At 43.8% G+C, this 26228-nt stretch overlaps 1 protein-coding gene across 1 annotated transcript; it reads left to right on the top strand.

Moving 5' to 3' along the window:
- Window positions 1–615: 615 nt before the first annotated feature.
- Window positions 616–12441, top strand: SEC11C (SEC11 homolog C, signal peptidase complex subunit). The gene is made up of 6 exons (XM_046672461.1): window positions 616–811; window positions 3255–3364; window positions 6917–7066; window positions 9781–9900; window positions 11567–11624; window positions 12241–12441. Exons 1-6 carry the CDS (start codon window positions 725–727, stop codon window positions 12292–12294), a joined length of 579 nt encoding a protein of 192 aa, XP_046528417.1. The 5' UTR covers window positions 616–724; the 3' UTR covers window positions 12295–12441.
- Window positions 12442–26228: the final 13787 nt, after the last annotated feature.

Raw genomic sequence — 26228 nt, 5'->3', positions numbered from 1 at the left:
GGCCGTGTCATTTAACCTTTCTGGGCCTCTGTTTGTTCGTGTATAAAATTAGGTGGTTATTTATTCATTCAATTAATATCCGTTGCGACACAACCATGGTCAAGAGGATACAAAGATGCTTTCTTGCAGAGCGCGGAACTCGGTGGCTTCAAAAGTCCCGCCTCTTCCAAGCCCTGCCCACCCGCCCTGCCCATCTTTAGGCTCCTCCCCGAGTCAGAGCAGCCCGCCGCCAGTGTAGAAGCCCCGCCTTCTCTCGGCGCAGTCATCCAATGGCCAAGATACACGGCTAGGTGAAAGTGAGGAAGCTTTAGGTGTCCTCTCGGCGCCTGACCAGAGTCGTAAGGAATTCAGTTCCCCTTGGGTAGTCACTTCCCCTAGTTGCCCGTGCGATATTTAGGATCACACCCTCCCCCAAGTTCGCTCGCAAGGGTTGGACCAGGCTCCCGAGGCCCGTCGCTGCCCTCCCAGGAGTCCTGGGTCTTCACTGGACAAGGCTCTCGCCCCTTGGCATTCTGGGAGTGATAGTTTTTTTTCCCCTTCCAGTTCCTCCCACGTACACTGGTGGCCAAGACTCGAAGGACTACAATTCCCAGACGCTGAAGCGAGTCGCTGGTCGCGCGGTCCGCAAGGACGCGGGCCTGGTGAGCCCGAGCCGGGCTGGTGCTCCGCAGCTGTCTGTGACACTCCGAGCCCGCGGGCCTCCTCGGCCCCCAGAGACCCCGCCATGGTGCGCGCGGGCACCGTGGGGACGCATCTCCCCGCGTCCGGCTTGGACATCTTCGGGGACCTGAGGAAAATGAACAAGCGCCAGGTAACGGAGGCCCGCGTTGGGGCGCGCCCGAGGGTCGGGACCGGCTGCGACTGCGGGGAGTCGGAGTTTCCCGGGGAGGGCTCCGGCAAGAACGGCGTCCAGCGAAGTTAAATACATTTAACGTGGATGCCAGCTCTCCTCCCCTCCTATTGATTCAGTGGTCTTGGATGGAGACCAGGTATACTGTGTTCCAAAGACTCCCCAGGTGATTGCCGTGTGCAGCCAAGACTGAGAACCAATTGTACAGAGCAGTGGTTCTCAAACTGTGGTCCCCAGAACAGCAGCTTCTTGTTTGAAATGTAAATCCTCAGGTCCGCCAGGAAGTTCTAGGGCACGCTGAAGTTTGAGAACCACTGCTGTCAGGGCCGGTCTACACTCTCTGAAGTCCGAACCCTATGAATCCGCCTGGCACATCCCTATTGAGACTTCCTGACAGTGTTCAGCCCCATTTCTCCAGGCCTTGTGCATTTTTAAAAATGTATTTGCTGCATCTTAAACTATATCTAAACTGTGTTTTAAACTGCGTTTAAACTGTATTCATTCTTCAAGAAGAGCTCATAACCCTGCATTATGTCTCAGTGAAAATTAAATTTGGGTGTTTGAGGGAAACGATGTTGTCCACAGCCGTGTGATCTGAGTCCTGGTTCCAAGCTCACTTCAAAAGGGTGTTCTGGAAAGCTAGTAGGATAAGCTGGTAGGTAGTTAAGATGGCATCTCGATTATCTAATCACACTTGTTCTGAAATACCACCAAAACTGTAATAAAGGGACTTGAAAAGTCATCAGTTACTCCAAGATAGGAAGCCTGAGAAAGGAAATAAGATCCATCAAATCCTAGAAGCTAGAAAACAGATGGAAGTGTGGCAGCTGACAGCTGGAGCCAGCAGTGGGGGAAACTGAGGAATAAGTCTGCACTATTTATGCTGCAGACTCCTCGCAGACTCCTAACAGACTCCAGAATTGGCAGTACCAAGTATCTCCAGAACTGGGGGCGAAGGGGAGGTGGGGCTAAAATAAATTAGATTGGGTGAAAAACTGAGAAGCAGATCCCCAGCTGTCCTCCCCAACTCCACTCAGAGGTCTTCCCCTCCCAGGGAGAGGTCTGGAGGGTAATTCCCTGGAGGGGTAAACGGAAGGTCCTGGAGTGAGGGCTGCCAGGCCTCCTGGAGGCTGTGGATACTCTCCTGCGAGGAACAGCATGCACACCGAGGATGGAAAGACACAAGCGAAGGGTTGGGATCCTGAAAAAGGAGTCCTGCCTGTAGGGAGCACGCATGCCGGAAGAGCAGGCAGGTGCGGTCAGGGGGAGGCGATGACTGAACTAGAGATATGGGCGCGGGCAGTTTCAGTTCCAGGGATGATGCTGAGAGTTGCAGAAGGTCGTTGGAGGCGAGAAGGTCCAGGAATTGAGATGCCAGAGTGTTAGGTGGGCCATCCACATGGCTCTTCAGATCACCCAGGGCCACTGCAGGAGTTGTGAGAAGATTGAGGCAGGTACTGAAACGGAGCCACCAGGCAGGACTGTAAGGGTGGATGCTGACATTTTGAGTCATACTAGGCACAGTGGCTTTTGCTCCTACAGCCTCTTGGAGGATGGTGGACATCTGGGCTAACAGTTCATCCACAGACCGACAGGCTGTTGTGACGTGGGCAGGTGTTGTTTTCCTCTTAGTCCCCAGGGGTTGGCAGGTGTGTCAGGCAGCTGTCAGCAAGGAGCACCCTTGTGCTTCAGCATGTGAGGTACAGGGAAGGCCGAGGACAAGTCCTGTGGGTCTTAACTCAGTGGGCTAAGGTGTGTGTTGGGGGTTGGCTTAGAGTTGGATATTGACTCAGGTGGCCTTCCCACTGGGGTTCTTAACCAAAGATTTGTTGTTCATCTTTTAAAACATTTACTGAAAATTTAAGTGTCCAGGTGTTTAAAGTTTTTGTTCACTTTTCAAATGTAATTTCAGTTGCAGCGTGGCCTCGTTGCTGAGTACTGTAGGACTCAGAAGCCTCATTTGGGGCCGCTTTGGGCATGGGGCTGAGGACGGGTTGTAGGGGAGCCCCGCTGTGTGTGCCAGGCTCTCAGGTGGGCCCCGCACTCTACACCAGGGCAGGAGGCCTAGTGGTAGGACTTGAGCAGTGGGACCACTCAGGGTTGAAGGTTCTGGAAAATCCCAGAGAGGTAAGTAGAGTTTATCGAGGCTTTCACAAAGCAGGTCCCACAAATCGCTCTGGTTTTTTTCTCCTTTTCTTTCATTGAAGGAGAGACGATATGTGGAAGGCTCATTCCATGGACAAACGTTGAAATCCTACCTAATTTTGCAGTTTGTGAGAGTGAGTTTCATGTCCTAAAATCACAGCTTTGCTTTGTTTGTTTTTTAAGAAGCACACCTCCAGCTTAGGGTTCGTGAGTATTCTGCCGTTGGTTTTCACTCTGGGTTTTGCCTTTTTTGTTCCAGCTCTACTACCAGGTTCTAAACTTTGCCATGATCGTGTCTTCGGCACTCATGATCTGGAAAGGCTTGATCGTCCTCACTGGCAGCGAGAGCCCCATCGTGGTGGTGCTGAGGTGGGTCTTGGAGCCTGTCCCCCTGCTGCCCGTGACCGAGGAGCAGGGTTGCCTTGAGTGAAAGGCTGCGTGACAGCCAAGACTCAGGGCTTTCATTGATAAAGTATTAGAGTCTTCATTATTGATAGTTGTTTTGAGAGTATTTCACTTTCTTTGGCATCTGTTGAAAAATCTTATCTTTTCCAACAGACATTTTAGAGCTTTTATCATGTCGATGCTAATGCTCTAGTGCGATATATTTGCTTTTGTATTTTATTATTTTAATCCACATAAAATGACAGTTTAATAATGTGGTATTAGTGCATTATTTGTGTCCAAATTGGTTTTTAAACGTAAGTAATTTAAAACCATTACTTGGTTTTCTTTGTACCAAATAGGCAGGGAGTATGTATCTCCAGTGCCTAGCACAGTGTCTAGTATTTTTTCAAGCTTCTTCTGTAATACTCTTCTTTTTTTTTTTGAGGAAGATTAGCCCTGAGCTAACTACTGCCAATCCTCCTCTTTCTGCTGAAAGCGGAAGACTGGCCCTGAACTAACATTGTGCCCATCTTCCTCTACTTTATATGTGGGACGCCTACCACAGCATGGTGTGCCAAGTGGTGCCATGTCCACACCCGGGATCTGAACCGGCGAACCCTGGGCTGCCCAGAAGCGGAACGTGCGAACTTAACTGCTGCACCACCGGGCCGGCCCTGTAATACTCTTGTATTAGTACTCTTTCTACTCTCTTCTTGAGACTGTTACTCTTATAAAGCACAGCCTGCTTACTTTCGAAAAGTTAATACTTTTGTTAACTTGATGTAGCCCTAAAGTCATCCAAGGGGAAAAACTTAATCAGTTTGAAATTATATAGATAATTTAAGCTGAGTAAATTAAAATTACATGTTTGGGAGCCCTTAGGTGCTTCAGGATGCTCTCTGTCCGATGTGTCCTAGATCGTTGAGTCTTCTTGTGAGTGCGAGTGGAGCCCCTTTGTTTTGCAGGTGGAGCAGTGGGCTGGAGCAGGGTCACAGCTGGCCAGGGCAGGAGCCAAGGCCGGCATTCAGGGTGCTTGGTTCCCAAGCCGGTGCTCTTTCCCTCTACTGGGCCCCGCTGCCACATCATGGGGCTTTAGCCATGCCCCTGGCTTCACCAGGCCACTCTTGTGTGGCTGGCCAACAGGCCCACTTGTAGAGATACAGTGTTTCCAGAAATTTAGAAGCCTTAGGAGAGCATAGATCACAGATGGAGCTCAGGGGACCTCTGATTCGCTGAGTTTCACGCTGTGCTCCAGGAGTGCCCAGGGGTCCAGGTGGATAGGTTAGGAGGGAGAGGGGACCAAGCTCCTGGATTCTAGATACCTTAGCCTTGCTTCACTTATGACAGCTCCACTTTTATGTGTTGTATGTGGTTATCCTTCCTGGTAAGATTGCATCTGAGGGAAGGATTTTAAGGCTGTTTTAAAAAAAGAGGAAGTTAATACCCTCAGATTTCGATGGGCCCTCTCACTCAGCAGATAAGGAACCTGAGGCCCAGCGAGGCCAAGTCACTTGCATGTCACAGTTAACTTTTGGCAGAGCCAAAACTAGCTCCGAGACATTCTGGCTCTCCTTAAACCACACAGACACTCTTGCACACCAAAATTGGTGTGAAATTGCAGTATCTAGGGACTTTTTTTAAAAAACATCCTTTACAATTCTAAAGCACTTTGGTTTGTCAACATAAGCTGTTGACATCACGAGAGATGTGTGACCTTGGGGGAATCCCCGGCCCATGAGGAGAGAAGTGTACGTTGATATTAGTGAAACATTTCAAAGAACCGCTTTCCTCGTGGGACGTGATAATGACTCTTGATGCCAGACTGCAGTGACTCTCCTGCCTCTGAGGCTTGTCCCGAGGTCTTTCTAGCTGCAATTCTTAGTTGTTGTCGTGGACTAAGATGGTTTTCTAGAGACAGCTTCCTGTTGTCTGTCTTCAGGAATTTTGTTGAAAGAGTAAAGATGAAGCAATAGATGAAGAAAGCGTCTTAAGCATTGTAGCCGTTAGTTACTCTTGAGAAGGGAACAAAACCCTGAAGCAATCATGTTTTATTTTCAGAAAACAAAATAAACTTCCACGTTGGGGGACCAAAAACAACCCCAACTTTTTTCCCCCCAGATGTTTTCTCTCTCTTTCCCTCTTAGTCATGTATGTTTCTAGCCCTCTCTACCTTTTTTATTCAGATTTCCTATTTTTGAATGCTGGATCTATTACCATACTTGGTGTCACTGATTCCACTTAAAAATAAACACATCAGCAGGTACTTAGTGACCAGCCAGTCTCTGTGCACTTCTCCTTGCTGCATTCCGCGCGTGTGATAAGTTTAAGGGGTGTCAGAGCTGGGAGGTATAGGGGGGCCAACTTCTTGAGCTGTTCCCATTGTGAACTCAACATTTTCCTTTAAAGCTCCCCATTTCTTCACTAGTCTGGTTCTTTCTCCCCTTTCCTGCCCTCAACACATTTGCTTATTGTTGGTTACACGACTCCTGCAGTCATATTTCTAGGTCTTATTTGCTCGTGCATTACAACAAAGCATGACTGTATGTAAAATGAATTCTATTTTGATTATTTCATCTTCCACTAGATTATAATTTACTTTGAATCCATCAAAGATTTTTGGCATGGGTTTGAACTGGTATTATGTGGGATTATTTATTGACCTCCACATCAAAACAGTCAACATTTGTGGGGCCGACCCCCTGGCTGAGTGGTTGGGTTTGCGTGCTCCGCTTTGACAGGCCAGGGTTCCCCTCTTTAAAGTCCTGGGCGCGGACATGGCACCACTCATCAGGCCATGTTGGGGCGGCATCCCACATGCCACAACTAGAAGGACCTACAACTAAAAAAATACACAACTGTGTACTGGGGGCTTTGGGGAGAAAAGGAAAAAAAAAATTAACAAACAACAACAACAAAAACAGTCAACGTTTGTTAGAATTGGGCTTTTTGTAGAATATGATCGAAAGGATGACGTGCAGGAATCAAAAGACTTGGGTTTGAGTTTTGTCCCAACCCTCCGTGTGACTTTGGGATCGATCATCCTCCTAAGTGTGGTCTTTGTTTGTTTCTCATTCCTGGCACGAGTGTGTTCATGTCTTGGGTGCTGGGGATACACCATAACACCTAAGAATTGCCCTAGAGTATTAACCAGCTTTCAGAGTCTGCAATTCTGAATGAAAAGAGTAACGTATGTGAAGATGTAGGACTTTTTTTAAGGCTAGAAATTGGCGGCTTTTACTCCAAAGAATCCACATTATTCTTGATTCTTTTTTCTCCCTAATACAAAATGCAGAGGGGCCTGCTAGTGCCCTTTTGATACTTACATCTACAAGAGACCTTTTCCTTTCCCACTTAGTGTCATCACCTTGAGCGTCAGGAGGAAACCAGCGTGGCCTCTTTTATAACTCATAGACCTACTTGACTATTGATGAAAGTTGAAACTCTAACTGATGTGTTCATTATATTCTTTATGAATTGAAATATTCACCTGGTGAACCCAGGGTAATTTAGATGTGATTTTGTGTTTCTTTCTAGTGGCAGTATGGAGCCGGCCTTTCACAGGGGCGACCTTCTGTTCCTAACGAATTTCCGGGAAGACCCTATAAGAGCTGGAGAAATCGTCGTTTTTAAAGTCGAAGGACGAGACATTCCAATAGTTCACAGAGTAATCAAAGTTCATGAAAAGTAAAGAGGCTTTACTTCTTTTTGGTGGTGTTTTGTAAATTTTTGGTAGACAGTTTTAATAGTTGAGTAAAAAGTAGCGAAAGCCTGGATTATGTTCCTGGTTCTGCCATTTACTAATTGGGGGTCTTCGGATCTGCTTCTTGACTCAGTCTGTAGGACGCGAATGATAATACTTTTACCCTCAGTAACTCACACTGTGATGGTTAACGGAACTGACGTTTACTAAAGCACTTGAAAAACTTGAATTGCTACACAATGTGAGGGGGAATGTAGTGTAGCATAGTATTAATTATTTGAAGGAGTCTCGAAGAAAATCAGGTCCCATTATAACTGGATTATTTTGATATGAGAATTGTTTTCTGAAAGGCAGAAAGCTACCTGTTTCTCTATGTCACTTTGGACCAAGTGGCATTCTCAGCAGTAAAATTAGCCCTGGATGGATAAAATTCCTTTCCCCAGCTCATCCCACAGTTCGGTCCTTGCATATCCTGTGTTAATTCTTGCCCCACAGAAGGCCTTGCCTCTCCCTTAAATGCCAGGGTAACTTATTAAGACACTTTTTGGGAACCAGAGACAATTACTTCTAGCTCAAATATATTAAGTTCCTGTTAGAGAATACAGTCACATGATTAGCAAAAATGTCATGTTTTATATGCTTGATTATTCGTTTACCTTTATGCAGCTCAGCGTAGCATTTTTACCTGCATGAGTTAGGGAATTAAAGTTAGATATGTATATTTATGTTTTTTAAATAATGGAACATTTCTCATCCCGTGTGTGTGTGTGCACCATAATTATTTGTACATTTCCCATTCCATTCACTGCTTCCAGGTGTTCCCCAAAGATGTTGATACTTAAGATATTCCCTTCATTTTATCCTAAACATTAGAACGACTCTGTCAGTTTGTATTAATACGCTGGTACTGCACTAATGCTACTTGATGTCTGCTTGTTAACTTATTTTTTTTTTTAAGATTTTATTTTTCCTTTTTCTCCAAAAGCCCCCCGGTACGTAGTTATGTATTTTTAGTTGTGGGTCCTTCTAGTTATGGCATGTGGGATGCTGCCTCAGCATGGCCTGATTAGCTGTGCCATGTCCATGCCCAGGATTCGAGCTGGCAAAACCCCGGGCCCCCGAAGCAGAGTGCACAAACTTACCCACTTGGCCACGGGGCCGGCCCCTGCTTGTTAACTTACTGATGGAGAAATATGCTCAGTTGTAATGTGACAATACTCTCACTTGATTTAAAAATAATTCCTAAAGATGAGAAATTGTTCAAAGTTGAGGAAATAATGATTGTCTGCAATTTGCATCAATTGTGAGAGACTGCCCGGATTTGTATCCTATTGATTTCCTTGAACGATAGCTACAAATCAGCTTGCTCCTTTTGGTGTGGTTTCAAATCTTTGTGGGCTTTTAATATTTTATCAAATTATAATAATGCATTTTTTCCATTTGCATCATTGAAAGAAGACCCTGTTTATAGCTCTGTAATGCTACAATGTTGTGTTTCTAGTGTCTAGGCCAGCCAGCTCTGGTGGTCTAAGATTCGGTGCTTTCACTGCTGCGTCCTGGGTTTGTTTCCCCATCAGGGAACCATACCACAGTCTGTCAGTTGTCATACTGTGGCAGTTGCATGTTGCTGTGATGCTGAAAGCTGTGCCACTGGTGTTTCAAATACCAGCAGGGTCACCCATGGCAGACAGGTTTCAGTGGAGCTTCCAGACTAAGACAGGCTAAGAAGAGGACCTGGCCACCCACTTCCAAAAAACTTGGCCACGAAAACCCTATGAGTAGCTGTGGAGCATTGTCTAAGATAGCACGGGAAAGTGAGAGGATGGTGAAAAAAGACTGGGCAGGGTTCCCTCTGCTGTACACAGGGGTGCTAGGAGTCAGAATTGACGATGTCACTGATAACAAAGTGGAGTCTACACTTAGCAGACTGGATTTTACTCCACTTTGCTCAGTGGTGAAGGAAATAATGCATTAACACTGTCTATTTTGGCAAGGAAAACTAAGTTTGAGGAGATGTAAGAGCACGCTTGCATTTGGATTACTTTGTGCTCTGTTCTGTGTGATCTGGGACCAAGTTCATATCTTGAGTAAAGAGGACTATAATCCATGTTAATAAGTTGGTCCATGGGGACTAAGAATGAAATAGTTGCTGGAAGCTAAGTGTTGCCTTACTGAGCCCTTGTGCTTCGCCAGGCTTTTTGGTTGTCAGGGTAACTTGAATTTGTTGTTTTTATCTTTTTTTAAGATGAGCACCTGAGCTAACATCTGTTGCCAATCTTCCTTTTTTTTTTCCTTCTTCCCAAAGCCCCCCCAGTACATAGTTGTGTATTCTAGCTGCAGGTCCTTCTGGTTGTGCCATGTAGGATGCCGCCTCAGTGCGCCCTGAGGAGTGGCGCTAGGTCTGCACCCAGGATCCGAACTGGTGAAGCCCTGGGCTCCCAAAGCAGAGCATGCTAACTTAGCCACTTGGCTACTGGGCCGGCCTCTTAGAGTTTAAATCTTCAAAATTGTCACTAGATTTGTGCTTTAGTTGAATGGTTATCTGTAAGCAATCATCTTAGACCAAGAAACATCAAGTTATCTTTGACTGCTTTTCTAAATGCCCATATCTGACTGTAAAGTGTTGGGTAAACTTATATTTTTCTAATGATGCTTCTGCTGAAAATGATTTTTGAGAGGACATTGTTTTGCTTTCCAGAGATAATGGAGACATCAAATTTCTGACTAAAGGAGATAATAATGAAGTTGATGATAGAGGCTTGTACAAAGAAGGCCAGAACTGGCTGGAAAAGAAGGACGTGGTGGGAAGAGCCAGAGGGTGAGGATTAACTTTTAAGTTATACGGAACAGTCAGACACCACAAAAATGTTTAGAAACAAACAAACTAAATGTACAGGCTAAGAGAATCGTTCATTACAAATATTATATGTCAGGAGACTTATCAGTAGTTCTAGTTTATAGTGTGGTGACTAAGTAAAACTCAGCGCTCATAAGGACCTAAAATCTAAAACTGAATGCAAGTTTATTATCTATGTCGTGGGTGGAACTCGATTTTTGAAATAAATCCTCACCTAGAGATTCGTGATTTGTGGATTTGACTTAATTATAAGAAGTCCTCCCAGAGATAACCACTGTGTAACACTTTCCTAGCTGTTCCCTGTGCCTGTGCAGGTGTGTGCGCATATATGACATAATTTTACATAGAAGAATTTGATTTTTTTTACCCAACAGGAAGTTGGAAATAGTTTTCTCTGTCAGACCTCCATTTCTGTCTTCTCAATGGCTCCATGCTGTTCCCCTGAGCAGCGTAACTTGTTTAACCAGTCAGACCTCTTTTGCTGGACATTTAGATTATTTCCTGTTTTTCACTACTTAAAACAGCCCTAAGATAAATATTTTAATATTCATCTTTGCATAATTGTCCCAGCAATGAGTTCTGCTTCTGACTGACAGAGCAGAGAGTATAACCTCTTATTTAAAAGCAAAAAAACAGGCGATGCTTGCCCTCTCTTGGTGACTGTTTTTATGTTGAAGCCTTGTTAGAAATGTCTTTTTTTATCTTATCTAAATCCCACCAGCTGTGAGGCTGGAGCACACTACTTACCATTTTCTGAGATTCAGCTTGGTTCATCAGATGTGGTGTAAAAAGGCCTCTCTCTGTGCCTTTCTTCCTCTGCTCACCTTTTAACTGTTTTTACTCTGTTGTGTTTCCACTTGCACATCTGTGGGGAGATGAGAGACTTCCAGCTGCTCAGGGCTGTATCTTTAGACACTCTGGTGATAAGCTTTATTTAAGCAAGAGATCCAAGCTGCTGATTTAAATAAGAGTGGAGCGTATGGAGGGTGTGTTACCGTGTTTCCCATTAGGGTGATGATTGAGACCTGGGACAGACTGATTACATATTTACATTAATTTTATCAGCATAATCATCAGCCAGCTTCTGCTCTGAACCTTCTCTCTCTGGGATCATAATCACGTTTGGGTGTAAGTTATGGGAGTCACGTTTGTATTCACTGCCCAATAAACTTGTGTGTTACATCTGAAAAGCACTGTGAAATGAAAATGATGATGATTCTTTCAGTTACAGACTAATTATTCCTGTGCTTTAAAAGCTTTCTCTAACAGCAGTTTTTATATAGACTGTCTGAATCTTACTTCTCTGCTAAAAAAATTTAAAACTAGATTTATGAAAGTTGCCCACTCCGTTTGTACAAGTGGCTCAGAGAATTATTTCAATTCTGTTATGGTGAATGCAGCAGGTGAAGACAGGTGACCTTCTAGCTCAAATTGTGTCTCCTGGCTGCTGGCTCTGATGCTTCTTCCTAAAAAAGCCTTCTGAGACAGGAGGGGATATTGTCCTTCCTGCCCCCATCAGTTGTGTTCCTAAGGAAGATTTGTTTCTTCAGCCTGATATAGTGTTTTCAAATGTTGCTATCATCTTATTACAATTTGTGTATTTCTCGTTTTTTATCTCACAATTTAGGTTTTTACCATATGTTGGTATGGTCACCATAATAATGAATGACTATCCAAAATTCAAGGTAGGAATTTATGTGTGTGTCTGTATTTAAAAAAATATATTGGAGCTTTTACATGTACAACTGTAAAGATGCAGTCTGTTTAAAATGTTTTGCTAGTTATTTTTCCTGCAGAGTATTTGTAGTTAACTACAAATTTACATAATCATTTAAATTATTGACACAAATTAATTATTTAAAATAGCTACTTTCGCCTTGTACGTTTATAGTGTGTGTGTTCTAAAATGGCACCTATATATTTGTTGCTTTTTATTCTGGAAATCTGTAAACATATCAAAAAAGTAGTCCAGTAGACCCAGTAATACTTGCCTCCCAACTTCAGTAAAAGTGATACCTATATATATTTTTTAATCACTTGAAAACAATAGGAAACCTATGCAGGAATGAGTAGTGTGTTAGTTGTGTTTGTTGGGTTTCTGATCTTAGTCCATCAATGTCTTTTTGGGTTTCTAACTATAATGTGGCATTGAACAGCTCCTTTGGAGAACAAGGCATGGGGAAGAGGCCATCTTTTGATTCTGTCCTCAGTCCAGTATTGAACAGACTTCATCTGGATACATTTATAGACCAAGTTTATTTGTCAACCTCTCGGTAATTTCCCGTTGTGTTTTCTTCACAGTATGCTCTTTTGGCTGTAATGGGTGCGTATGTGTTACTAAAACGTGAATCCTAAAATGAGAAGCAGTTCCTGGGACCAGATGGAAATGAATTCTGTTGAAAAAGAGAAAAACTAATATATTTGAGCTGTTCCACTTTATGTATAAAAGGAAACAATGTGGAGACCTTTTTGTGTTGTCCAAATAAATGATTCATCAGTAAAGCTTATTGTCTTTTGTGTGCTCTGATTTGAATCTTCCCCATCTACCTGCCGCTCCTGGTAGTCCTTCTTAACTGAGCGTGAGGCCTGGGCCACTGCAGGAACCTGGAAGGCCGTGTCTGGGCCTGGCCTGATCGTGGGGACAACACGTAGTCCACATGGTATAGTTGTAATGTCTTAGCTTCAAAAATAAAATTCTTTGCATAACATAATGGCATTTCCAGGGGGAGCAACAGGCCCTTAAAAGGAGATGGTTTCTGATTTATTAAAGTATAATCTGATGCATAACAAAGCCTAAAACCTTTGAAGAAGGAAAGGTGTCATCTGCTTTGTTTTTGTGGCAGGTTGTATCTTACGAAAGTTGGGTAATTATTTGAAAAGTGTTTAATAAGGTATAAGAATAGTTGCATACGCCTTTGAAAAACTGCAAAAAGGACAGGAGGGTAGAAGGGGCCTCTTTCCTCCATCTCCCTTTTCCATTTCTCAGGGAGGTCCGTTATTTTAGTTTCATTTTGTTATATTTGCACCATATGTCATCCTGCATATGAAATAATGCTTCATTAAACTATCTATCAGGCGCTGGTACCCCAGCCGCTGTTAGGTGCTGGCGATGCAAAGTCCCAGCCTGGACGGAGTTTACGGTGCAGTGGGAGGAAAAGATGATGAACTGACGTGGTTTCAGGAGGGGTGGTGCTTTCCACATGGAGGTCAGGGAAGACCTGAGGAGGTGATGTCAAGCAGAGCTCAGAGAAGTGAGAGGAAATGAGGCATGTAAACCTTGGAGAAGAGGTTCCAGTGAGTGTCGAGGCCCCCAGCAGGGAATGTTCTCAAGCTTTATCAAGGATGCAGAACACCTGGCTCTTGTTAGATGCGGATTCCGACCCAGGAGGTCTGGGGTGGGGCCTAAGACTCTGCCTTCCTAACGCTCTCAGAGGATGCCAATGCTGCTCGTGCCCGGACCACAGTGTGTAGCAAAGTGTTAGAGGAATAGAAAGGAGGCCAGTGGTGATTTCAAATGCACTCTTCAGTTTTACAAAAAATGTTCTCTCTTCACTGAACAATGTGACATTGACGTCCTTTTGGTCACAACTTACAAATCTACCTCATTCTTTTAGGTTTGTCCAATTCTGAGCTAAGAATTTGGAATCCCTAAAAGTCTCTTAACCACCTATGGGCCTCGAGCAAGTTACCTAACTTCCCTCAGCCTCAGCTGGAGGATAAGAAGAGCATTAGGCCTCCAGCTGTCCTGAGGAACACGTCAATGATTCATTGAACACTTGGCATGGTGCTTGACGTGTGGGCAGCACCAGCTCAATAGATGGTACCTGTGGTTATGTGTGTGTCCTGTTCACTGTAAACCCAGGCCTTGTTATACACCTGTCCAGTCACTTGCTGAGTGAGCTCCTGACTTGGTAAAGACAGAGGCGTGATCCATGTGACTTGGTAAAGACGCAGGCGTGAACCATGAGGGCAGCTTGCCCTCTAATCCTTTATGGCTACTAAAATAGGCTGCTGTGACAATAATGGACCTCGTCCTGTTGAAATCAGCAAAGTGAAAGGAAAAAATTTACAGGATGCCTTCTAAAAACATTATTCTCTTGTGCCCTTAATAAACTCTTTTCTTAAGAAAAATAGATTTTTCTTCCCTTAACCAAAAATGGCATTTTAAGGTGTTGGGTCAAAACTTTACTATTTTATCATCTTCCTGGGGTTCTGTAGGAGGTTAATATTAACTTAAAAAGCTCTTAATGTGGCTGAGCTTTTCGGTGATTCTTTGCACGCGTCTAACAGTTTGAAGTAAACTTGACAAAGACACCCAAGAACCTTAGCATTGCTCAGCCAGTACCATTTAATTGTGGCTGGTTAGAAAACATGATGTCTTCCAGCCTCTTAGATACTGCTGGTTGTTACAAAATGGAAGCGATGGGAGTTAATGCTGGATGGAAGTTCTTTTATCGGAGGGTCTCAGTGTCTGGAACACATCAACAAGAAGACCTCAACAAGAGCCAGGCCTGTGTCTGAGCAGACAAAATCAGCATGGCGACATCCAAGTTGCTTATACTTTATTTCTCAGGTAAAACCTGCTGGGTGCTTTCGGATGCTTCTGTGACATGCATTTCTCACATGCTTGGGCAACTGCTTCTCCTCCTCACGGCAGCTCAGAAGCATCAAAGTAGAAGACGTCTGGTGGACCTGGCCAAACGAGTAATACCCACCAAGAAGAGAGAAGACAAAGTGTAGAAAACAGGTGCAAGGATTTCAAGACGCCACCTGGTGTAGGGACAGATGGCCCATGTTTTCAGCTCACAAAGGCCTCACAGTGTTGTAAGAGGACACAGTGTTGTAAGAGTGTTGTAAGTGGTGTGTGCTATACTGGGTTTGAGACTGACTTAGGTTTCCATCAAAAGCTGGAAAGTTTCTACTATAGGAGGAAGCTTCGGTGTTTTAAAAAGGTTAGTGGTAGAACCTCTGATTTCCCAACCCCCAGGCCTTAGTCCTGCCCTCTCTCCTTTGGCAATGAATGTGTTGGTCTTATGCAAATACTAGACAAATATGTGTGTGAGTGCATGTGCACATATTTGTTCAAGCACTCACAGGTGTATGTACACACACACACATACTCTGCAATGACCAGATTGTGGGCTGTAAACTGCTGCTCTATAAAAATTTTGGACCTACCACTGTCCCCTGGGCAAATGAAGTGTTGTTGTGAAGTGGAGGAAGTCTGACTCTTCTAAGTAAGCAAGGTAGGAGAATCTTTAAATTCGGGGAAGCAAACCTGGGCGTCTGCACTTTGAAACATTCCCTAGGTGACGCATGTGGCCAGGGTTGAGAACCACTGAGAAACATCTGCACAAATTAATTGGAGTAACTCAGCGCTAACTTCCTCAAAAAAAAAAGGCGGAAGGGGAGTAAATGTGATTAGAATGCTTGATTGTTCATATCTTCCTTCTCGTCTTCATGAAGTCATTTTCAGACTGCGTGATAGGAAAAAAACAGAAACACACCGTATCCATATGCCACCCTTTTGCCACCGTTTTCCACATCAAACTAATGCTAACGTCTCTATTAATAGTCGTCTGGTGTCTGCTTCAGTGTCTCATCTCACAAAGTACCTTTGGCCCAGTGAACTGGACAGTCAGTTTAGCCTCATCCTGAAACTCCAGGCAGAGGTCCATCCATCTGCACCCTTCGGGTTCAGCAGGTTCCCTGGGCTTCCAATGAGAGGCGTGGGGTGGGGTGGGGTGCAGTGGAAAGAGGGATGTGGAGTCACACAGAGGTTTAGGCCGTGCTTCCACCTACTAGATATGTAATCTGTAGCTGCCCGGACTCAGTTCCCTTATCTCCAGAATTAGGGTCAAGGTAGGTCAGGGATTTATTAGCTACTTGGTTTTAATCAAATAGAGCTTTACCCTTTCTTCCTCAGATCATTTGAGTTTGAATACTTAGAATTTGTTTCTTTTTCAAGCCTCCCAGCCCTCTTGAACATTCTTCCCTATAATCTTTGGCCATAAAATTCTACGTATATTTTCTCTGAATTGTTAAGTTAATCTCCTTCCCCACGTTATTGCAGACATATCCCACGACAGGGACATTTTCCCTTGGAGCCTCTGCTTTTAGCTATACGAAGCTTCAGGAAGATGTGGGGGAGCAGAAGCCCCTCCTAAGCTGGATCTTGCCCCTGCACCAGTTCTGCGCCAGTATGGGCCTGGGGTGCTTCCTCCACCTGCTCTCTGCTGTAGGGTTTTCTCTGGGCTTCCTCTCCCTTTCAGTCATCAGCCAAACTCTATCCACCACGTGCCTCTGGTCAGGCTTCATGGTTTCCCACAGGTGTCTAGCTTTTGCCATACAGCAGGGATTTTTTTAATAGACTTTATTTTTTAGAGCAGTTTTAGATTCACAGCAAAATTGAGTGGAAAGATTGGAAATTCCCATGTATCCCTTGTCCCCACAAACGCACAACCTCCCCCTCCATCAGCATCCTACAGCCCAGGAGCACGTTTGCTAGAGTTTATGAATCTAAGTTAATGTCATTATCACGCAAGGACCACGGTTTACATCAGGTTTCACTCTTGGTCTTGTACATTCTATGAGTTTTGACAAATGTATAATGACACATGTTCACCATTACAGCATCATACGGAGTAGTTTCACTGCCCTAAAAATACTCTATGCTCTGTCTGTTCATCCCCCCTCTCCACGACTCTTGGCAACCACTGATTTTTTTTAATGTCTACACAGTTTTGACTTTTCCAGAATGTCATATAATTGGAATCACACAGTATGTAGTCCTTTCAGATTGGTTTCTTTCACTTAGTAATGTGCACTTAAGGTTCCTCCATATCTTTTTATGTCTTGATAGCTCATCTCTTTTTAGCACTGAAGAATATTCCATTGTCTGGAAGTGCCACAGTTTATTTATCCATTCACCCATTGAAGAATATCTTGGTTGCTTCCAAATTTTGGCAATGAATGAAACTGCTATAAACATCTGTGTGCAAGTTTTTGTGTGGATGTGTTTTCAGTCCATTTGGGTAAATACCAAGGAGCGTGATTGCTGGATTTTTGGTAAGAGTACATTTAGTCTTATAAGAAACTGCCAAACTGACTTCCAAAGTGGCTGTACCATTTTGTATTCCCTCCAGCAAAGTGTGAGCATTCCTGTTGCTCCATATCCTTGTCAGCATTTGGTGTTGTCAGTGTTTCAGATTTTGGTCATTTTAATAGGTGTGTAGTGGCATCTCAGTGTTTTAATTTGCATTTCCCTGATAACATATGATGTGGAACACCTTTTCATGTGCTCATTTGCCATCTGTATATCTTCTTTGGTGAGGTGTCTGTTAAGATCTTTGGCCCACTTTTAAATCAGGTTGTTTGTTTTTTTATTGTTGAGTTTTAAAAGTTCTTTGTATATTTTGGGTAACAGTCCTTTATCAGATGTGTCTCGTGCAAACATTTTCTCCCAGTCTGTGGCTTGTCTAATTTTCTCGACATTGTCTTTTGCTGAGCAGAAGTTTTGATTTTTTAAAAAATTTTTTTGCTGAGGAAGATTAATCACGAGCTAACATCTGTTGCCTATTTTCCTCTTTTTTGCTTGAGGAAGATTGACCCTGAGCTAACAGCTGTGCCAATCTTCCTCTACTTTATATGTGGGTCACCACCACAGTATGGCTGATGAGTGGTGTAGGTCTGTGCCCAGGATCCAAACCTGTGAACCTGGGCCACCAAAGTGGAGCACACCGAACTTAACCACTATGACACAGGGCAGGCCCCCAGAAGTTTTAATTTTGGTTTTTTTTTTGGTGAGGAAGATTGGCCCTGAGCTAACGTTTATGCCAATCTTCCTCTATTTTGTATGTGGGATGCCACCACAGCAGGTCCACGTCTGGGGTCCAAGCCAGCGAACCCCAGGCTTTTGAAGTGGAGTGCAAAAACTTAACCACTACACCACCAGGCTGGCCCCTTCGTTAATTTTAACGAAGTCCAGCTCATGAATTATTTCTTTCATGGATCATGGCTTTGGTCTTGTATCTAAAAAGACACCACCATATTCGAGGTGATCTAGTTTTTTCTCCCATGCTATCTTTTAGGAGTTTTATAGTTTTGTGTTTTACATTAGGGTCTATGATCCATTTTGAGTTAATTTTTATAGAAGGTGTAAGATCTGTGTCTAGATTCTTTTTTTTGCTTGTGGATGTCCAATTGTTCCAGTACCATTTGTTTTGAAAAGTCTATCGTTGCTCCATTCTATTGCATTTTTTCCTTTGTCAACAATTAGTTGACTGTATTTATTGGTGTCTATTTCTGGGCTCTCTATTCTGTTCCATTGATCCATTTGTCTGTTCTTTCACCAATACCACATGTCTTGGTTACTGTAGCTTTATGGTCAGTCGTGAAGTCAGGGAGTGTCAGTCCTCCAACTTTGTTCTTCAATATCAAGTTGACAATTTTGGGTCTTTTTTGCCTCTCCCTATAAACTTCAGAATCAGTTTGTCAATATCCATACTGCAGGAATTTTGCTAGGTATTTATATTTGGGAAAAACATACAACCTTGCATGGCCATATTCCTTTGTAAGTTTCATCCCTCAAGCCAATCTGTGAGGAAGAATTCCCGCTTTCTTTAAAATCTCACGTTGCTTTTCATCCGCCTTCCCAGATTCATGCATTGGTATAAACTTCTGAGCCTCTCTCTCCCCTGAGATTTACTGGGAGCTTCCTCTGTTATTTTTCTGTTTCACTGTGACATGCCTGGTTTCCTCCAGCATCCGGTTTATCTGTTGTGGCTGGGTACACATTCCCCCTCCCTCTTGGTTATCAATTTCAAGAGCTCTTGATTAGATCAGTGGATTTAAAGCCAGATAGATTGACTTCGACTTCCCACTAAGGAAAAAACGGATCATAACAGAATCAGGCTGACATTTAGAGCTCCTACCTGGTAGCACTGGGAACAGTCGATTCGATCTCAATAGCGGATTAAAGGCCCAAAGGGGGCCTGGTGATTCACTCTCAAATTCAACAAGTCGTCCTTGAGATGGGATATTTTAATCCCTGCTAGTGCAAAGCTATGCCTCACGGTCTCCCTGCATGCACCGTACAGAGGCCAGATGCCTTTTCAAGTCAACACGGGAAACAAAAATGGAAATCAGCATTAAAAGATCATTTATCACATTTTTATACTTGAAATGTTATGTTTTCTACTTTCTGATTTTTAATGGCTGAGTGACTAAACCGCTGTGAAACATTTTAAAACCAAGCAAAGACCTACAAAAGAGCTTCCTTACAGGTAAGTAGAAAGTTATAGTTTTCCAAGTACTTGCTTGTAACTTGCCCTCTGGCCATCAGGAGTGAGGTGGCTGATGCATTCAAAGTCATGGTGAATCATCTTGGCTATTAAGAAACTAAGTGAAATAAGTTGGTTCTCATGGAAAAATGTTCTCTGTGGCTTTGAGTTTTATTTTCAAAGAATCTCTTGAATCTGGTGCTTCATAGATGACCTCTACGACCACATTCTTCTCATGAGGAGGGTATCTCTTAGACATTTCTAGACTTCTTCTCAGACCGAGATCTTAGAGGTGGAAAATTTAGACAAGAGGGTCCTCATAAGGTCCAAAGAATGGTGGAACTTCTAGGGAGTTATAGATGCCTGATGTTTAACATTTTATGCCTTCTCACTTTCTAAATACATTTTCATGTGGTAAACTGTTAGGTTCAGTAAACAGAACCACTTAGAACAGGTCTCAAAATATTTGACCAGAGGATGAGCTGGGGTTGTCCACATTAACTTCCTCTTTCCGAGAAGTGAAGAAGACAGAACCTTGGGGAACATCAACATTGAAAGGGTGAGTGGAGGACAAGCCCACAAAAATGCACAATAAGTGACTGAAGTGTTTGGCAGAATCCAGGAGAGAACGGTGATATGGAAGCCCAAGGAGGGAGAGGTTACTGTGGTCATGCGCTGCCATGAGGTCAAGTTAAAAAAGAAAAAGCGTCTGCTAAATTCTCGTTGGTGACCAGAGTGAGTCGGTTTAATAGAGCAGTGGAGGTAGAAGTCAGATTTCAGTGGGGTGAAGAGTGAACGATGCCAGAGGCTGATCAATGTTAGCATTTTATTGGGTGTTATATGCACGGCATTGAAGCCAGGCAGCAGTGACCTGGCCCCACCAGCCCTGCTTATTACTCTACACACAGTCCTCCCAGCGTCTTCTCTTTGTTCTGCTTTAATAACCCAGAGACACCTAATGATGCATTTGTCTTCCTAAACAAACAAACAGATACACAAACTGTCAGTGCACTTGGAGTATTGACATTAACCCAGGGCTTGCCGTGTCTGCATGAAGGCATTCAGGGTCTGGGGAACAGTCCAAAGGGCTGGACCTTCCCACTCTGGGGTTCTCAAATAGTTCTGTCATCATGACAACTATCCTAACTGGTCCAGGAACATTACACCTAATCACTCCCCAAAGCTTTCTCTTTCAGGCAACATTTCATGGTGTGTTTCTGCTGTTGAGTTCTCCTGGAGAGCATATAGCAAGGGCTCTCAAACTTTAATGGGTATAAATAACATCAGAAAAGATTCCTTGGTCTCACTCCCAAAGATTCTGACGTGGTAGGAGGGCCAGGGCCACGCCTGCAGAAAAAAAAAATTGTAATGAAAGAAGTAGTCTTCACATGCTCGATTCTCTTTGTGTGAGCTGGGGACCAGCAGAGGCTAAGCGGGGTTGTCTCTAAACGCTTCTCCAGCTCTAATGTTCTATTTCTTCCTTCACAAAGGTTTACTGAACATTTACTGGGTTCTGGTCCCTCTTCTATGTACTGGGAACAGAGCAGGGAATGACATCTTGCTTTCATGGAGCTTACATTCTAGTTGGGAAAGAAAGATAATTTAGGGGAAATAAAGCAAAATATGTAGACGTCAGAAGGTGTTAAGTATTACGGAGAAAAAGAAAGCAGGACCGAAGGACAGAAAGTGCTCTGGGGAGTTGTGATGTTAAAGACCACACCTCTCTGAAAAGGCAGCATTTGAGCCGAGAGCTGAAGGAGGTGGCAGAGCAAGGTTGGCAGGGACCAGGAAGAGGGGTCTCCAGACAGAGGGAACGGGGGTGGGGGGTGCGAAGGCTCTGGTGAGTTGGAATTGCAACGAGGCGGTCAGTGTAGCCAGAGCTGAGTGAACTAAGGGTTGAGAAGGAAGAGATGCAGTCTGAGAAGAGACAAGATCATGGCCCAGAAGGCCATTGTCAGGACTTTGGCTGTTACTCTGAGACTGGGAGCCTTGGAAGGCTATGAGCAAGGGAGGGACTGATATAAAAAGACTTTGGGGGTAGAAAAGTAAGTTATGAAAAGAAGAGTGAGGAGACTGTTGCACTAATGCAGGTAAGGAGAGATGGTGTCTTCAAGGAGGGTGGTGACAGGAGGGGTGAAGAGAAATGGTCAGATTCAGGACTTACTTTGATGGGTTTCTATTCCGAAGAACTCGAAGGGGAAGGTTACCGTTTACTCAGGTGGAGAAGATTGGGAGGGGAAATCAGGAATTCCGTTTGGGACGTGTGAAGTTTGTGACGCTATTTAACACCCAAGTTCAAAGGCTGAGTAGGCAGTTGGATGCTCCAGTCTGGAGTTGAGGGATGGATTTGAGGCTGGAGACCTACATTTAGGAGTTGTTAGCCTGATCATGCCATAAAAGCCATGAAACTGGATGAGTTCACCAAAGCCGCGAGTGTAGACTTTTCTTTCTGCCTAAAAAACGTCAACAATTTTTGTAGTGCAGGCCTACGGACAATGAATTCGCTCAGCTTTTATTTGTCTGCCACAGTCTTCATCTGCTTTGATCTTGAAGGATGTTTTTGCTGGGTAAAGAAACCCAGGTTGAACAAAAAAGAAAGGGTCACTGGGGAGATGATGGAGGTGCTGGCTAATGCTATGGAGGTAATCAGCTTGCAACGTCTGAGAATCAAATCAACGCGTTGCACACCTTAAATGTCTGCAATGTTACATGTCAATTATATTTCAGTAAAGCTGGAAAAGAAAAGAAAAAAGAACCCTAGGTGGACAGTTCGGTTTTCTTTCACTTCTTTAAAGATGGATCTCCGTTATTTTATGGCTTGCATAGTTTCAGATATAAAGCCTGCTTTTATTATTATCTTTGTTTTTCTGAACATAACGCATTTCTTTCCTCTGGCTGCTTTAAAATTTTTCTGTTTATTATTAGTGTTCAGCAACTTGATTGTGATGCTCCCTGACATGGTTTTCCTCATATTTATTCCACTTGGGGTTTGTTGGGCTTCTTGGACTTTTGGGTTTATTGTTTTAATCAAATTTGGAACATTTTCAGCCATTATTTTTTCAAATATTTTCTTCTGTCACCTTCTCTCTCCTCTCTCTTTGGGACTCCAATTGCCTATGTGTTAAATATCCCACAGGTCACTGATGCTCTGCTCATTGTTTTCAGTCTTTTTTCTCTGTGCTTCATTTTGGACGATTTGTACTATTATGTTTTCAAGATATTGATCTTTTCCTCTGTGTCATTTGCTAGTAATCTCATCCAATTGTTTTTTACTTCAGATATTTTGTTTTTCTTCTCTAGATATTCCATTGGGTCTTTTTAAATATATGTTTTATTTCTGCCTATCATTATGGTAATATTTTCCTCTACCTTCTTGAATATAGAGAGCATATTCATAATCGCTCTTTTAATGTCCTTGATATCCATTACGTCTGTCATTTCTGGATCTGAGTCTATTGATTTTTCTCTTCATTATGGATTATATTTTTCTGCTTCTTTGCATACCTGGAAATTTTTTATTGGGTGCCAGACATGTGAATTTTGTGTTGTTGGATGCTGGATTTTGTTGTATTCCTTTAAATCGTTTCTTGTTTTTAAATTTTTTTTTAAAGATTTATTTTTATTTTTTATTTTTCCTTTTTCTCCCCAAAGCCCCCCAGTACATAGTTGTATATTTTAGTTGTGGATTCTTCTAGTTGTGGCATGTGGGATGCCACCTCAGCGTGGCTTGATGAGTGGTGCCATGTCCACACCCAGGATCCAAACCAGTGAAACCCTGGGCCACTGATGCAGAATACACGGACTTAACCACTTGGCTGTGGCGCTGGCCCCTCGTTTTTGTTCTTTTTTTCTTTTTGGTGCTCAGTTAAGTTACTTAGAATTAACTGGATTCTTTTGAGCCTTTCTCTAAAGATGTGTTAGGGTGGTTCCAGACTAGGCCTAATTTAACCTCACTACTAAGATGATGACCTTTCTGAGGACAGTACATAATAACTCATGTTTCCAAGGTCTTTCCACTATGACTGGAGGCAATACAAACTGTGTTAACTCTGTGCTTCAGTGATTATCTTGTCCTTTCCCTGGCATCAAGGAAGTTTTCTTTATGCATATACAGATCAGAATTTGGTTAAAGATTCACAGGGACCCTTTTAAGATCACCAGAGCTCTCACTGTGCAGCTCTCTTCTCTCTAGTACTCTGCCCCACAAATCCTAGCCACCTGGGTCTCTCTGAGCTCTGATTTCTGTCTCTTCCACTCATCAAGATAACTGGCTCCGGTTTGGGCTAGCCCTCCCTGTGCTGAGGCCTGGAAACTGCATCCAGGCAGTCAGTGGGTGCAGCTGTGGGGCCCACCTTGTTCCCTTCTCCGTGGGATCGCAGCCTCGCACTGCCTGTTTGGTGAGTGAAAACCCCTGTTCTTTGCATTTTGTCCAGTTTTCTAGTTCCTTAAAGTGGGAGAATAAATCTTGTTGCTATAAATTCCATTTTTGGCCGTAAGTGGAAATTATTATTTTTTCAATCCTAGTTTTATAACCACCTAATATGTTTTGACTTGTTGAATTTTATGCAATAACTCTGTCCAGTCTAAGTTAGAAATAACAGAAACTGATTCTCATTCAACCAGAAAATCAATTGTCTGAATGATCGTTTGGTAGCTCATAAAATTACCGTGGAAGCTGGAGATCCAAGCTCAGAAGGTGGAAAAACAAAGGGAGGTTAAATTTCCAGAACCTCAAAAAAAAAATTCTGCCGCAGAACAGGCCTATGAGTATACAGGGTCCACCACCTTAGATCACAGGACTCAGGTCCTGTCATCATTAACCATGACTCTGGACAATGTGTGCTGCCAGAGGCGTGGCAGCCTCAGCATCGCTGGACACCAGGTGTGGCTGACTTGGCCATATTCTTTTCTTATCTTAACATTTTATCTTACTGACACTTTAAATTATTGATCTCCAATATATTTGGGGTTTCATCAGTTTGAAACAAACTTTTCCTAGGAACCCTCTGAAGTTCCTTGAAAGCAGCATCTGTGGGATCCTAGACGGCTATGTTGTTGAGGGGAGATAAATCACAGGCACGTGTGACTGCAGAGCTGGGTTTCATTCCTCTTACAGAAACTTGGAAATTTCTAGATCCTGGATTTGTGAATCTGGTCTGCCAAGTTCAGCTTCTTCTTGACTCGCATCCTCGGTCTCAGACATGCTTTGTTTTTCTTGCTACTTCCATCCCATGGCAGGTCCGAGGCCTCTTGCTAAGCAGCCCTGTTTCCCGAGAAAGCTGGTTCCTTCTGTCCATTTTGAGGAAGTAGCAGGAGGGCCTGGCTCAGGCTCACAGCTCCTGCTGCCCCTTCTGTTCCCAGAAGTCAGAAGGATTTCCTGAAACAAATAAAGTCATGTTGACACAGGTGGCCTCAGTTCTCAGTCCTGATATTAAGCTATGTGGTCACAGGTCTCAAGTCTCAAGGCCCAGCCCCAGCAAGCCTGTGGTGATGTCTCAAGGGGAAAGAGATGGGTCAGTGGCAGGGAGCCTCTGTGACATGAGGTTGGGCTGAGAGCCGGTAGTGCAGGGCAGCTAGGGAAGATGGAGGTGGCAACCAGCACCTTCAAAGCCTGTCCCTCTCACCCTTCCTGCTCAGCATGTGTCCTGTGTGTAGTTGTCCCATTATTCTCCATCATTCACCCACTTGCCCTTTGTGTTCTCAGCACTCTGTTGGCGCTGTGGGGAATGAGCAAATCCAGGACAGTTTCCTCCTCACATAGCTCTCTCAGCTGGCCAGAGCACTTCCCAGGCTGAAGACTAATCTTTTATCCAGAGTCAGCCCTAAACAAAAAAAAGAGAAAAATCCTTAAGCACCTTTTCTGCTCCACCTCTCAATGCTCTGAAGTCTTCTTAGGTCCTTCGGGGCCCCGGGGTGCCTCTTTTGGGTCTTATACCTTGAGGGCATAGCTCCTAAACTAGTGTACAAAAAATAGTAACTAATAGGGGTTTAATGTCTCCCTCTCAGGAGTATTTACATTTTAGTGGTGAATTTGTAAAAGAGAGAGAGGTCTTCAATATGCACGGGAATGTAACACAAGTTGGGTCATTACAGATACCTTGACAGCTGAGGAAGAAAATTTTTGGGTGCGGAGGAGTGTGAATTCCCCAAGTCTATCGAATCACACGTTTGCTTTGGTTAAACAAGAGGGATAGTTAACTGAGTTTCTGCAGCGCTTGCACAGTTGCACGCGCCCAACTTCTACTTCCTACACCCACTGCAAATTGACTTATGTAAAATGTCCTCCGCCCACCTGCCCTGCCGCCACACACACACACACACACACACACACTCATACACACATGTGCATGTATGTGGTTTTCCATGGGTTGGCTCACTTAAAATTTCGTTCCAAATTGGTTAAATAAAAAAATCAAGATAACAAATCTGTATCATTCAGGCAACTGGTAGGAACTAACAAAATGAGAATCCCAGCGGGGTCTCTGACAGGTAAGATGTAAAATGGAGATTAAGGGGCTTAAGAGGAAATTTGAGAAACAAATAGCCCAAGAGAGATAAATAACAAACTGTGTGGGAGTGGAGCTCCAGATGCACCTGTAAGTCTTCCTGGCTCGAAGATGGGCAGCCCAGGGCCAGCAGGGGCAGGGGTCTCCCCTGGGGGCCCATGATGGGTTTTCCCACCAGAAATGCCTCTCACTTGCAGCCAGGCCTCGTGGCCGTGGTAGATATAACAGGACGTCTGCTGACGTCTTCCTTGAGCCTCCATTGCGTTTTGGAGCCACCGTCTCCCTCCCCTCATCTCTCACTATTTCCAGCTTTTTCCTGGTGGGGAGTGAGGGAGAGGAGGGGAAAGAGGCCAGCAGTGGGAAGGAAGCAGCTAGAGCAGGCCCAGGGTTTTCTAACTTCAGTGTCTACATTGAATTTTCTATGTTTCCCATTATCAGTGGTTTTCAGTCCTGGCCCCCGTTAGAATCACCTGGGCATTTTGAACAATCAAGGTTTCTGGGC

The sequence above is a fragment of the Equus quagga genome, chromosome 9 (assembly GCF_021613505.1).
Source record: "Equus quagga isolate Etosha38 chromosome 9, UCLA_HA_Equagga_1.0, whole genome shotgun sequence".
NCBI classification, from domain to species: domain Eukaryota; kingdom Metazoa; phylum Chordata; class Mammalia; order Perissodactyla; family Equidae; genus Equus; species Equus quagga.
Note: the sequence above shows the minus strand (reverse complement) of the source record. Positions and strands in the feature narration are given on the sequence as shown.